The sequence below is a fragment of the Tetrao urogallus genome (genome assembly GCF_951394365.1).
Source record: "Tetrao urogallus genome assembly, chromosome: 1".
In the NCBI taxonomy this organism is placed as follows: domain Eukaryota; kingdom Metazoa; phylum Chordata; class Aves; order Galliformes; family Phasianidae; genus Tetrao; species Tetrao urogallus.
Window position 1 is genome coordinate 21,608,246 of NC_136813.1, and position 14,412 is coordinate 21,622,657.

At 37.0% G+C, this 14,412-nt stretch overlaps 1 protein-coding gene across 2 annotated transcripts in view; it reads left to right on the forward strand.

Annotated features, from left to right (window-relative positions):
* The window catches only part of FRY (FRY microtubule binding protein), a gene marked incomplete at both ends in the record, with an annotated part of 159,987 nt that overhangs the window by 133,167 nt on the left and 12,408 nt on the right, over window positions 1-14,412 (forward strand). For both annotated transcript variants that reach the window (XM_079549123.1, XM_079549124.1), the window contains 7 exons: window positions 1,624-1,824; window positions 2,336-2,497; window positions 5,621-5,784; window positions 6,920-7,109; window positions 11,908-12,057; window positions 13,519-13,617; window positions 14,255-14,338. In XM_079549123.1, the coding sequence (XP_079405249.1) occupies window positions 1,624-1,824; window positions 2,336-2,497; window positions 5,621-5,784; window positions 6,920-7,109; window positions 11,908-12,057; window positions 13,519-13,617; window positions 14,255-14,338 (1,050 nt within the window). The remainder of the gene's footprint in view (window positions 1-1,623; window positions 1,825-2,335; window positions 2,498-5,620; window positions 5,785-6,919; window positions 7,110-11,907; window positions 12,058-13,518; window positions 13,618-14,254; window positions 14,339-14,412) is intronic.

Below are 14,412 nucleotides of genomic sequence, written 5' to 3' on the forward strand. Positions count from 1 at the left end.
TTTTTTTCCCCAAAATTGTATTTCTCTTTTTTCCTAATACTTGTTCATGAAAAGCAAGCAGAGTGTAAACTACAACTGAGCTTTTCCTATTTCCAGTCGTTTTCCAAAGCTCCTTGCATTAAAGGACAGTGATGCAAAGTAAGATCTATTTGTGCAGGCTGTCAGTTGATTGTTAAGGAAGTGAGGTCACTGTAGAATTAATTGCACATTGCACAGCTCGGGGCACCCATTTCAGGAAATGTCTGAGCCCTGAATATGGATTACTCAAGTGTTTAAAATCAGATATCTGCTGAAGTACCTCTCTGAACTCAGACTGTATTTTTTCTGATTGTACATGGTTTCAGTCTTCATGAGGATAGGATATAGTCCTTCTATAATCAGTGATTTGCTAATGCTTATGATTTTTAGGCAGAACTGTATTTTTTTAAAATTCAGCAGGCTCACATTTAAAAGATCACTGCCAACTTGAATTTTCAGCAGTTGGTGCGTTTGTTTAAGAGCGTTGGTACTTTAAAAATCCTGTTTGAAGAAGTCAGCCCTCAACTTTAATGAATGTTTCCTTTCTTTGTAAATTCCCTTCCTGTGTGATGTGACGTTGAGGGTTTTCACCTAGAGAAACCCAAACCTGTTGCTGGATACTTCTTGTAGAAACCTTCTGTTGTTTCCAAAGCTCATGTGGTCCATGGCAGGAACAGCTGCAGATGCACCCGCATTGCTGGACAGGAACATGGCCAGACTTGGTCTGGTTTTGGTGAAATACAAGAAGTAATCAGAAAAATGGTAGCAAACTATTTGTCATTTTTGTACATAAAAGAAATTAAGTGACCTTTGTACCAGTTGACCATCCTAATAAGTGGTTATGCAATTTGATTAATGCACTCAGTTTATATAAATGTACGGGGGATTGAAATTAAAAGTTTATACAGAATGTTTGGTCCATTTGACTGTATCCTTTTGCAAAAAACTGATATTATCAAGAAATGTTCGTGAATGCTATACTTTTGAAGTGTAGTTTCAAGTAGTTCAAATAAGTTCAAGTGAAATAAGCCATATGAGCCTAGCATGGTAAAAAAGTTTAAAATGTTTGCTGCTTTAGCTGTTATATTTTGCATGCTGTAGGAGCAGTATATTCAAACCTACCTTAACTCATCACTGTGGTTACGTATGTACAGAAGGATGAAAAATCTTTAGCATATGTTTCACTGTTGAAACATTGCTATGCCCTGTGCTCTTTATACATTTAAACATCATTGGAAAAACCCCTTAAAATTGCTTCAGAACTTTTCTTTTGCCTGTCATTGCTCTACGGTATTGAGGTGTGTGTATATGTGGACTTACAAATCAAATTCTTAATTTGGCAAATGCATGAAAAATATCTAATACTGAAAAGAATCACTCTTCATTTAACTTTCATTTCCATGCTTCTGCTCTTACCTGCAGGTGAAGCACTGGAAAATATTTTAAATGCTCCTGTTACATTGTGGCTTAACAAAGTAATATTTATATCAAATGTGTATTATATTTCTACATAAAAACATTTATCGACCTAACTTTGAGCTAATTATTAATTTTTTTATACAATGAGTTTCAAATGAAGGAAGCTGACCCTGTATCCAATTTCAGGGAGAGAGCATGGACAACTTCAACTGGGGAGTACGGAGGCGGTCTCTGGACAGCCTGGACAAGTGTGACATGCAGCTGCTGGAGGAGAGCCAGCTTTCTGGGAGCACGCCCAGCCTGAACAAAATGAACCATGAGGACTCCGAGGAGTCATCAGAGGAGGAGGACCTGACCACCAGCCAGATCTTGGAGAACTCAGACCTAGTAAGTTGCTAACTTGAAATTTAACAGTAGGTAGGGTTGTGTTTGTAAATAGGCTGGGCTTCTAGTTTCCTCTCATTCAGGTGCAGTCTTAATCATTTGACACTGGGAGATGACACTCACTACTTGCTTCTTCCTTATTTGCATATGTATGCAAGACTTACAGTCCAAAACGTAGGAAGATTCACTTCTGATTAGACACCCTTTTTTCCACAAATTAGTATACGTCTATTTTTCATTAATGGCCAGTAGTAGATCTTCCTGATGTATTTAATACTTACAGAAATAGGAGAAGACTCCAGTTTTGTAAATTGTGTCCAGTTTTCATTGTTCAATTCTAAGATGTTTATATGATTTTCCAATATATATATGAAAAGTTTGTAATATGTCTGCATGTACAAAGAGCCTCCATCAGCGCCATTTGATATAACGTCTAATTTGCACATTCATAAAAGCTAAGTGATGGGGTAGCTGTGTACTCAATTATTTTGTCCTTTTGTTGTTTTTGGAACAGATTATAAATCTTTCCCCATCCGAGGATACAAACCACATTGACTCACTTTCTACGTCATGTGACACAACCTCAGCAGACCCTCATCATTTTAATATGGGAACATCTAGCTTTGACGTGTCTTTGCCTGATATGAATAATCTCCAAGTGCCTGAAGGATCCAAGGTTGATAAATTTTTACTTTCTTTTCCAGCTACAATGGATTTCATGTGTCATTTTTTCAAGTTTATTTTACATATAATTTCATGAAGAGTTTGATCTGTGAAAGCAAGTACATTCTGACTTCCTGTATGTAATGGCATCATGTAGTATATATATAACGTTGGGCACATTCGTAACCTTTCTGTTTTGTTTACAGTTTCTTTATTAAAAGATTATACTTATTGTTTCTTGGGGATATTGCACTATATATACACTGAGATGCTACTAACTCATTAGAAGATGAATTCATGGAGTGTTTACAAGTCACAGCTCTAAGGGAATGCTCTTTTGTTCTTCATGCCGATTTAAATCTAGCTCATGGGGTGGGTGTATGCTTGTATTTACTGGGATTTTTTTGTGTGTGGGAACCTATTGTACGGCTGTGTGCACTGGATTCAGTTCTTGCCTTTTGGCAGACACTCAGAAATTTTAAATTCGTGACCACAATATTAAACCATCTTGGAGGGAGGGAGGCAGCAGGATTTGCAAGGATAAAAGAGCCATGTTCAGCACAGTTTATTTCAGACACTTGAATCAGAAGACAAACATAATGTAAGGTTGGTAAATGATAACGAGTGTGGTTTCTTTCATTTTCTATTTGATAATACTTCTGTTTATGGGAGCTCAGGTGAACACTGTCTTTACAGAAATGTAATCCACAGGGGTTTTATTGTGGCTTTATAACACTTTCACCTTACCACTAAAGCTTTCTCTTCAGTGTTTCAGTTGGAATGTCTTCTGCAAGAAAGCAGTGTAAGAGAGTGCGGCAGAGGAGGAGGATGGTTGACTTGTGTAATCATCAGCTTTCATTCCTGTTCTTTCCTTTGATCTCTTTTACATGCAGCCGCACAAATAATTGATGTGGTACTGCTGATGCTGCGTGTAAGAGAAGTTACGGAAAGTAGAATTCTAGACAGTAAGACATAGGTTGGAATTGTGCTGAGTATTGAACAAATTCTTTGTGCTAGAAACTTCCCTACGAGGAAGAAAGGACTGGAGGAGGAAAATGCAGTTAAGAGTCAGGGAGGAGAGGAACTTCTTAAGGTAATGGTTGTGGAACAGATAAACTGATTACCATTTGTCAAAACAGCTGCTGGTGGACAGGTTATCATGTAACAACTATGAGCAGCAGAAGTTGGCAGAATTTCAGTTCAGGAAGCTGCAGCCAGAACGGATATGTTTGCAGGTGGTGACCGTGACTAATCATGTGCATCCTGATGTTGTAGTTACTGATTTAATGCCATAATAGCCATGCACCAGTGTTCAGCAAAAAGTGAAAAGCTTTGGAAAAGGTAAAAAAGTAAAGGATGAAAAGTTGCAGCAGAGTTTCTTGCAAGATTGACAAGCAAATTCAACTCATCCTGAGACAGGTTGGGGTGGTAAAGTGTACATAACCCAAGGCAATAAGGCTTTACCAATGTTATAAGGATGTATGAATTGATAAACTTTACATGTTGCACCTTCTCAGTGTTTTTCACCTCAAAGATACTTCTGTATTTTTACTCAGAAAAACTAATTTGGTGTTTATTTTGAGGAAGAAGTGAGCCAATTTTTAGTTAAAAAATTTAAATTGCACCTAGGTAATTTTTGGTTAATTTGGTAACATAAAAACTGAACCCCTTCATGCTTCTTTTTCTGTCTGAGCTTTTATTTTCAGAGTGCTGATGGTATGTCAGCAGTGCAGAGGAAAATGCTTGTTTAGAGCTGTACACAAAGGTTTCCTTGTTGCATCATAATCAAATACAAAAATATTGCTTCTGCTTTTAAATACATGCAGCGAATGAGAGCAACAGGCAGAATAAGCAAGCATTCTGAAATGGTTATTTCCAAATTCCAGGAGTTACCATGAATGAGAAGAAATTAATTAAGCTTATTTTCTACTAAAGATAGTGACTACAATAATTTGAGATATTATTTGTAAGAGATCAAAAGTCAGTGATAAATAGTGCTATGAGCATGCACAGATTCAGATTATACATATTTTTCAAGTTACTGAAACTCATCTATTTCTAAAGCGTATTCCAATCCTACGTGTGAATTCCATTCCTACGTGAATCTTTGGAGTCCACTTTTTTTCTTTTTCTTTTTGAAAAATGAATTAGTCTCCAGTGGGTGTGAAATGTTTGCTTCCTCTTTCTTCCTCCCTTATTCTATCCCATCCAAACATGTTTGAAAGTGGTTAATGCTAACTCCTTCTCGATAAAGCATAAACAGTTTGTGCTGCAGTTCATTTTATCTGTCTTGAACTCAGGAATATTACTATCTTTTTTGCTCCCAACACACATGTACATGCATATGTGCATCTATGCAGGAGCACGTGCCTTTATGAGACATCTCAAATAGAAAAGATAAAGAGTTTACGACCTCCTTGCTGGAGTCATCTGAACCACCACTGCTGTGCAGAGATGTTGTGGATGATGTTGACAAAAGGCAAAAGATTGAAACTCAAACAAAATTTGTTCAGACTAAAAATGTAAGAGAAATTGAAAAGCTTTCAAAAAGAAATCAAGGGAGGTGATTAGATGTGTCCATTAGCTTTAGGTACTAACAGACAGAAAAAAAAGGAGTGATAGAAACATAATCCTTTTAATGGCCTGTAAATGCTTTGGCTTCCTCTTCTATGGCAGTTACTGAGTAAACACGGCATGCTAAGAATAATCCTAAATTCTAAACATGCATGCAGTTCTCTGGACAGTGATTGTTTTAAGTCTATCTTGAGAGTCTTCAATTCTCTCTCGGACACCATAAAGTAAGAATTAACAAGGACAGCCTGACAGTAACAGGAACCCTATTGTTCTTCCTGAAAAAAATGCATCCCTGCTATGTTGCCAAGTGTATTGAAATCTGAAATTCCTTGCAATTCAGTTGAAGAAATACCTTTAAAAACAAAATTATTCTAAGACAGCAAGTTAAGCAGATACAGTCTTATTACAGAAGTGTGACTCGATTCGCGTATTTTATTTTATAGAGCTTTACATCTGTGCCATTTAACATGCTGTTTTATTTTTCATTAAGTACTTTCTAGGTTTTAGTGCTATTAACTTCTTAGTTTGCTGTTTTCTAAGACATCATCGTTCACTTCCCTAGGTTGAAGCCATACATGCAGAGCAAGACACAGCAGTCCATGAGGATGAGCTTTCAGCATCTACAAATGAACTCCCCGGAGCATTTGAATGCAGTGATAGCCTCAGTCTGGATATGACAGAGACTGAAGAGAAAGTTGACAGGCTGGAACAATTTGCTCTTGCCAGGTAATTGTAAATGCTGCTATTTCTAAGAGGATTTTCTAAAAATCCTCTTAAGCTGTACAACAAAGTGGTATCAAGATGTTAATTAACTTAATCATTTGGGTACTGGAAAGGTAAGTATAAAATTATCAATATAATTATCACACAACTACAGAAAGAAAAAGATTTTCCTTATAGGAGAAACAAGATACAAACTGTGCATACACCTATGCAGTTAGTCCTTTTATACATGATATATTTCATTAAAAGAGAAAAATACTTTTTAAAGTTTTGCGGTAACAGAAATACTGCTGAGTTAACTGTTCAACAGATTATCCATGCATTCATCCTTTTGATTGCTTATGGATCATAAGGAATTTATGATATTGTCAAAAATCCTCCAAATGATGGATGGACCCCAGCAAATGCTGCACGAAGGCATCAGGATTTTTCCATGCTATGTGCAGGTCCTTCAGATTTTGAATGCTGAGTTAGACAGCAGTCAGTATCTATGAAGAGTAAAGCAGTAGGAAGGCATAAAGAGGCCTTCTGTCTCTGTACCACGTTTCAGAATCAGCTCCTGTTCTTGGGAGCTGCAGGAGTGTTTCTCTATCACAAAGGCTAACACACAGGAGCAAGTAGCTTAGTACTCTTTTAAAATAAGAGTCAACCTGTTTAATTCACCATGAAGAACAAGAATGATGCTCCGTGCTAAGAATGTGTTGTTTGTGGGGGAGTTAAACCAAACATGTCAGAGTGTGTACTGTTTGTACACACAAAGATATTTTTTTCCAAGCTTTTGCTGTACATTAACGTAAGCAAGTTTTCCCAGAATAAGTGTTTTCCTCCTAAGTTCTATCCTCCTGTGAAATTTCAGCCTTCCTTTTCCAAACCATTCTATGACAAAACAACATAGGTTCCTCAAGGTAAGGTAATACAGATTTGAATGGCCTGAAGATAGGGAATCCAGTTTGGAGATTTTACCTCATTGTGGCTGAAGTCTTTCCAATCTTCAAAAGTAATTTGGAAGATCATGAGTATTTTTAGAAAGATGCTGTAATTGCTCATGGAATTTAACCTCTCTCTCTTACAGTGTGTTTTATCTGCCACCTCCTTGCGCTTCTGCTTTCATCATGGTTTATTTTCTTTTCTCCTTTAGTTTTGGAGATGTTGATCGAAATGCCTCCCCTCCACCCTCACCATTTTTTTCTGCCATCCTTGCTGCATTTCAGCCAGCAGCATGTGATGATGCAGAAGAAGCCTGGCGCAGTCACATCAACCAGCTCATGTGCGATTCTGATGGTTCCTGTGCAGTTTATACATTTCATGTGTTCTCTTCCCTGTTTAAGGTGAGAAAATAAGAGACAAATGAAAAACGTGTAGATTGTGCATGGCTACTGATTTTGACAGTAATGAACTAACAGGGATAGTTTTTCAGGTTTTTCAAGTGCAATTATTATACCAGATTTTCATGTAGAGCTGTCTTCTGTAGTCATAAAAATAATATAAAAATAAAAATCTCATACTTGAAGGCTTGAAAATAACACTAAAAAAATGTGGACCTACTCTAAAGGGTATTTTCTTCCATGCTTTGCAAATTGCTAGAAATAGCCTTTTCACCTCAAAGGACTGTTAATCTTCCATGTTAAACTGTTGAGATTTGACAGTGCCCACTGTAAATGTCAACGATGTTAAATATTCTGTAGCTAATCATTTGCATAGAAATACCTAGCTGCCGTCATGTAACATGAACTCCAGAAAATGAGTCTAAAAACTATGAACAGATCTGCATTCTAAAATTGTGTATTTACAAAGACAAGCATCATGCAAACAGATTAGAAAAAGGGGTAAAATTTATGATCTGTTCTAAGGAACCACAATCTAGTTTGCATGTAATTAGTTCTTAAGCTTTTTTCCATGGTTTGTCCTGCTTTATATGAGGCAGCAGGGTACACAACAGCCAGGTAATTTCATGCAGAATTAAATTCCATGTGGTCTCAGAGTATTTAGTATATTGTTATTGCTATTGTTTTTAGCAATTGTTATAGCAGTGGGTACTCTGTTAATAAATATACCATCTTGAGATCTTTTAATGTATTGAAACTGTCCTTACGAAAAAGAAGCATCAAAATTTAGGACTCTCTTCTCCATCCTATTTCCTCTGGAGGAAATAATTTTATGCCTTTTAGCTGTGCACTGTGCTCTCCTTTAAAGATTACACCACTGTAAGTAGAGGTACCTAAAAAGATAAGCATTCATTTAAGCACTGATAAATGACTATTTGAAAAAAATCTCAGTGCTGACTTAAGTGCATGACGGGTCAACTTTGAAAATTAGAACTGTGGTTCTTCATAATGTGTATTTCAGCTTTTTCCTTTACATCAGTCTTAGAGGTTGGTAGCCCTATTCAAGTGTTTTGAGAGCTGTCCTTTTTCTCCTCCTTGAAGGGGTTAAAAGGAATTGCTGTTGTGCACTGCTGAAAATTAAAACAATATATAATAGCATGTAATGCAAAACCTGAACATTACTTTTGAAGTGCTTGTTTAACTCCAAAAACTGACACACAGTGCATTACTTGTTCTGCTTCTCCTGTTTTCAAAAGATAACCTACTGATTTTCTTCAGTTGATACCGGATAAGAAAGATTTAATACTGCTCTTAAAAGATTTTTCAATCACAGTGGAACATGGATAATAGTAAATGAAAAAAACGTAAGGTGCTGAGAGTATCAAGATACCAGGATTTTCTAAATGGGGTAACAGATACATTTTTACTTTACAAAAGTAGCGGCTATTTTCCCAGATTTTTTTTGTAAGATCCCAACTTGTCTGGAATTACATTGTGTTGGCGCCATTAAACTTTGCTCCTCATCCACGATCTTAAAAGATTTTTGACCCTCACCACCAGGAAGTTTCGGAAATAGGCCCAGTATGTGCAAGGCTTGCAATGCAGAGTGCTGCCAAAATGTTTAACCGTGAAGCAAAGTCCTTGTTTGGAGTGTTTTGTCAGCTAAATACTTGGTGAAGCAAAGGAAGTGTGTTTTCCACAGTACCTACATTTTGGTCTTCATCAAGTCGATGGTAACTTGGATGTTTGCCCACAGCACACTAAACTTGTTTAAAATTCCTAAAATTACTGAAGTACTTTTTCTGTAAACTGGTCGTATCTCAGAGATCTCTGGATAATCCTTTCAGGTCTCTGCTCTAAGCTGCCTCTTTGATTTCTTTCAAATCCAATGACTTTCAGAAAAACATGCAGTTCCAAGACAAGCAGATTTGTGAGCCAGCAAGTAGTTTGCCCAGTTGAGCCTTTTTGTTAATAAAAATCCTATTCCAAGAAGAAAAAAAATCAGATTAAGAGGAAAAAATTCTGAGGATGTTTTCTTACTACTCACATTCACATGAAACACAAGACAAAATGCAAGCATATACCTATGATGACAATATGATGATGTTGTCATTATTACTCCTGATAGTTTTATTTATTAAAATGTATGTATGGCCCTGCTCAAAAGATTTCGGTCACTGTAATCTGTACCCAAAGGGACATATCTGAGATAACTTGTTGTAGAACTGATAGTCCATTTAATTGCAAAATAAATATAATTAATGAAGTAGTATATATATGTGTAGTTTCTAAATGCTTTCATTGGCAGTTTTAATACTTCACAACTTCACTGAGTAAGTCTGTTACATTCTTAGCTATAGATTGATTGTTGCTTTCAAGATTGTATGAAAAGGAATGCAGTAAAGGAATATGTTGTCTACTTAACACTATCAGCTATTGATGAAGCCGTGGCTGAAATGTTTTGAGAAAGTTATGTTTGTGAAATAAAGTAGGATTGTTTAAAGTAATTCATAGAGTGCTGGAAGAAAACTGAGGAGTTTGTCTTGCTAGGGGCTACAACCTTGGTCAAATGTTTTTTTAAGCTTCTTTGTATAAACTGTTCTTAACTTGTCTGCTAAGATGAAGCCTCACATCATCTTTTGGCAGTGTTGTTCATTATTCTTCCCATTCCTTGAAAACTCCTCTTCCTCTGTTTTACATCCGTGATTTCTTGCTCTGCCCGCTGTGATACATTATTTTCTTTGTAGTTCCTGCTTATAGTTGAAGACCATTGTCATGACTTCATCTATCCAAATCTTGTCTTATTTAATTTCAGTTCTTAACTTCAACCATCACCATAAGTCATATTTTCTAGGTGTTGCTGTGGGCTTTCTTCAATAAGTCTGTGTATTCCTTGAAAAGCAAGAGCAGATTCTTTACTTTGGCTGAAGTTCTGACCAGCAATAACTAGAATTGGATTAGATGTTCTGTAGAAGCTATTCCTGTGTAAAATCTTGTGTCTCTCTGATAATTGATTTACTGTAGGATACAGCTAATTCACTTTTTGCTTGTAAACCAATTTAATAGGCAGATCTCTTTCTACAGAGCTTTGCCCTCCTGTCTACTCTTCATCGTGAATGTGCACTGTAGTTGTTTCTGTGTACAACCTTGTCCTTTGTTTCCCTGCACTATTTTACCAGTCTGCCAAGATCAATGTGAATTATAATCCTAGCTCCCAAATTGCTTGCAGACCCCACAGCTCAACCATCTCTGCATTTAATAAGCGTGTTGCATGTTCCATTATTCAGTGTTTTCATTGATGATTCGGGTAGTGCCTGAGACAGATCCCAATGGAATCCTACTCAATTTATCTTTTGAATTGGATAGTGAGCTGTTTATAATTAACTTCTGAGTATGGTTTTACATATCTGGTTACCTATGGACCCATTTTTTCTACCTAAGACAGTAAATACATTAATACAGAACATAACAACTGTTTCTCCTAATAGAATGCCCCTTGTGTCAACCACAGACTCAAGTGCAGCAGAGAATCTGAGCTCTGTGCTAAGTGACGTGTGTAGAGCGTTGTTGATGTGTTGAAGATGGTAGAAAAATGCAGTAAGACAAACAGCAAATCTTGAGTGTGAATGGGACTGGTTCAGATGCTTTAGAGAGAAGTTCTTAAGTTGCACTGTAGAGAAATTTTTTCTTTAACTATTTTAGAAATAACTTATGGTGCATACCCTACCTATAATGTGATGGTTATTATTTATTTTTGTAAAGAGTCACCCAATCCACTGGTGTCTGTTATCCATAAATTCTGAACTGAGCTCGCTTGATTTTAGGCACTTCGCATCTGGAACCCTGAATAGGAGGACTAAAGGCCATATGTGTCTGTCACACAAACAGGTGTTTGGGAAGCACTTTTCTGCACTGAGGAATGCTTACAGTAATGCATGTCCTAACTTACATTCCTCAGAGAAGTACCTACAGTAATACGGGGTAAAATATAAAAATGTTGTATATTTTTATTTTAAAAAACATTTTCGCCTTATTCTCACTAGCTGAGCAGTTGGCCTTAGTGAAATACACATTAGCAATGAAACCTGTTCTGTATTTATCAATACAAGTCCTGTGAGACTAAATATTTTTGTTACTCACTTAATATATTAGCTGATGAAAAGGAAGTGTCAGCATTAGGATGCTTCTGATGGTTCTGGAGGACTGGCTGTTTAAGGACTCAAGATGACAAAAAATGAAAAGAAATCTTTTGAGAAGAATAATTCCCGGATGCAATGCAGTATTTTTGGAGTCCTCCCAAACAACAGCAAACTTTTAGTAAGAAACCTTTTCCCCCAGGGGAAAGCAAAAGTTCTGTTCTGCTTTTCCGTGCTGCTGTTTGGCATTAGGATGTCCATTATACTGTCTGATTAACCCCTTGACATGGAATACTAACAAAACAATGCCCGGAATGGACAGAAAAAGTAATGTGCTGATCAACTCTGTTAACCCTGTACTGACAAGAAAACAAACTACATGTGGGTAAAAGACTTTACATAGATTGAATCATGTTTACAAAAAAATATTTCAGCAGTAGATGATTACTGACTCTGCAGCTAGTTTCACAGCCGCACAGCTGTGCACTCTCTCCAGCATAATAATTGTTGTTTCATATCCATGAGTAAACAATGAGTTCTGAGCAGGAAGGTGACCTCTGTTACACAGTATTGTATGACACACACGCTTCAAAAAAATAAGCATACAATTTTGTTTATAAAAGAACTTGAGTAAAGAATATGATAAAGCATATTTTGCTTTACAGAATATTCAGAAAAGATTCTGCTTCCTAACCTGTGATGCAGCCAGCTACTTGGGAGACAACCTGCGAGGAATAGGCTCCAAGTTTGTGAGGTCTTCTCAGATGCTAACATCGTGCTCAGAATGTCCTACTCTTTTTGTAGATGCAGAAACAGTGAGTATATTCTTTTCAAATATCATACGCTGCGTAGCAGTGTTATTTCCCCTGTTTCATGTAAAGGCAGTTCTTGTACAGATACGTCAAGAGAGTACCCACCTCCCATCTGTAATTTTTCTTTTTTCTCTTGTTCTTAAGCAAATTTCCATTAACTTCTCATACTCTTTTACTAAGTACTGACAGATGGGCGATACAATGTGTTGAGCCTGTGTGCCAGAAAGCAGTACAAAAGAGGTGTCCGCTGGGTTTGTTTGGCCACACAAATGGCAAAGGAAGAGCTGTTTTTAACATAGTTCACCATGGCTTCATATGAGACATTAAAAAGATCATAAGAAATTTACATAAATCACTCCAAAAGTTATTCCTCCTGTTTATTTCCATGGAAACCACAATAGATACAAAAAAAGTACAGTAATGCTATTTGATAGAGCAAATTCTCAGCTTCAAAATACTGTTTTACAAGATAGTCACCACCATTAGCTATGCATTTTCACCACTGATGAACAAGAGTCTGCATGCCATGCTCATAAAAATCTGCACCAGTGGAGGTAACCACTGTTTATAGTTGCTGTGACAGCATTATTGCTTGGAAAATGTTACCCACATAATCCAACTTTATCCATGCTAACATCCACTGTTCGGTCTCCATAAACATTCAGCAAGTGTCAGTGAATGTCAGTGGGTGCCATTTTCTCCTCATGGAGGAATTCAGCCTTTGCTTCAGATGCATTTCCATGTCAGATGCCATTCGGTCAGACTGTCCCTCTGCTGCCATCTGTCACATGGCATCAAAATGTGATGGAATATTGGTGAGAAGGTTCAACTGCAACTGCCATATCACCAACATCTGCTTCTGATGTCGTGGGCCAACATCATAAAACAGAAGGCATTACATTCAGAGCAGCCCTCATATATTAGTAATTGAGGTGACCCTTCTCATTGTTTTCATTCTGGCCCCTGTTTGTCCAAAAGCTTCAGAAAAATGTGACCTCACATGGGAGCATTACTTCTGAAATGCAATCTTAGGCCTGCTTTTGGCCAGCTTCTGTGACCACAAAGCACTGTGCTTTACATCATTAGAGAGCTGTAGAGATTAACCAGATGAGCTTTGCGCAGTGTTTTTGGTCTAGGGAAAAAGTCCTTTGTGAAGCTGCTAAAAAACAAAGCACAGCTTCAAGTCCAAATTGTCTTATAATTAAGACAATTATAATCCAATTATAATTGTCAAATAGGTGCACCTGTTGCCAGTAGGCTCTCAATATACTATTCTATTTATCTTTTTTTTTTCATAAACATAAAATCAGGTAATTTTTGTTATTGGTGTATATAAACCTAAGTATTATTTTGCAAGATATTTTCTCTGCTGTATTTCCTATTCTGATAGTATTTTTATGCTTTTGTAGTGACGTTTGCTAGCTAATGAAATTAGCTAATGCTAATGAAATTTCATTTCTCCAGCTTCTTTCTTGTGGCCTTCTTGAAAAACTGAAGTTCAGTGTCCTAGAACTGCAGGAATACCTGGACACATACAACAACAGAAAAGAAGCAACTCTCTCGGTACGCTGGATTGAGCTTTGTGCTATTGTTCTTGTTTTTCTGTGTGTATATTGACACTATGTCAGGAGACTGCAGGTAGTGTCTAATTGGTGTGGATGCCCCGTCCCTGGAGGTGTTCAAGGCCAGGTTGGATGGGGCCCTGGGCAGCCTGGTCTAGCATTAAATGGGGAGGTTGGTGGCCCTGCATGTGGCAGGGGGGTTGGAGATTCATGATCCTTGAGGTCCCTTCCAACCCTGGCCATTCTGTGATTCTGTGTTTAACATTCAATAAAAAAGAGTATTTCAGATACTGGATTCATTTCATGTTTCTTCCTGAGCGTATGAACCAGAACTTAAAATGTATTAAGTCCTTTAATTTTAGAAACATCAGCATGTTTAATATTCCTAATCTTTCCTTTCTCCCAGCTAGCAAATAATTCTTTCTTTTTCTTGTTTTATGCAATTCAAATATTAATAGTACTAATAGAATGTAAAATTGCAGTTGTTTAAATTGTACTCAAAGCAAATAGTCTGAGTGAATAAAAATCAAAATTGCAAAATTTTGTTTATGTTCTGTGTAACTAGAATACTGTTACCGTTATGCAAATCAAGCTAAGGGCTTTATTCATATATTCTTTCAATTTATTTCTGAAAACAGTGGCTTGCAAACTGCAAAGCAACGTTTGCTGGGGGCTCACGAGATGGAGTTATTACCTGCCAACCGGGGGACTCAGAAGAGAAGGTAATGAGTGAGAAGGATTATTTCACTCCTCTAAAGTGACATGTGATATATCTTGTTTTGGATCCACAAGGTCA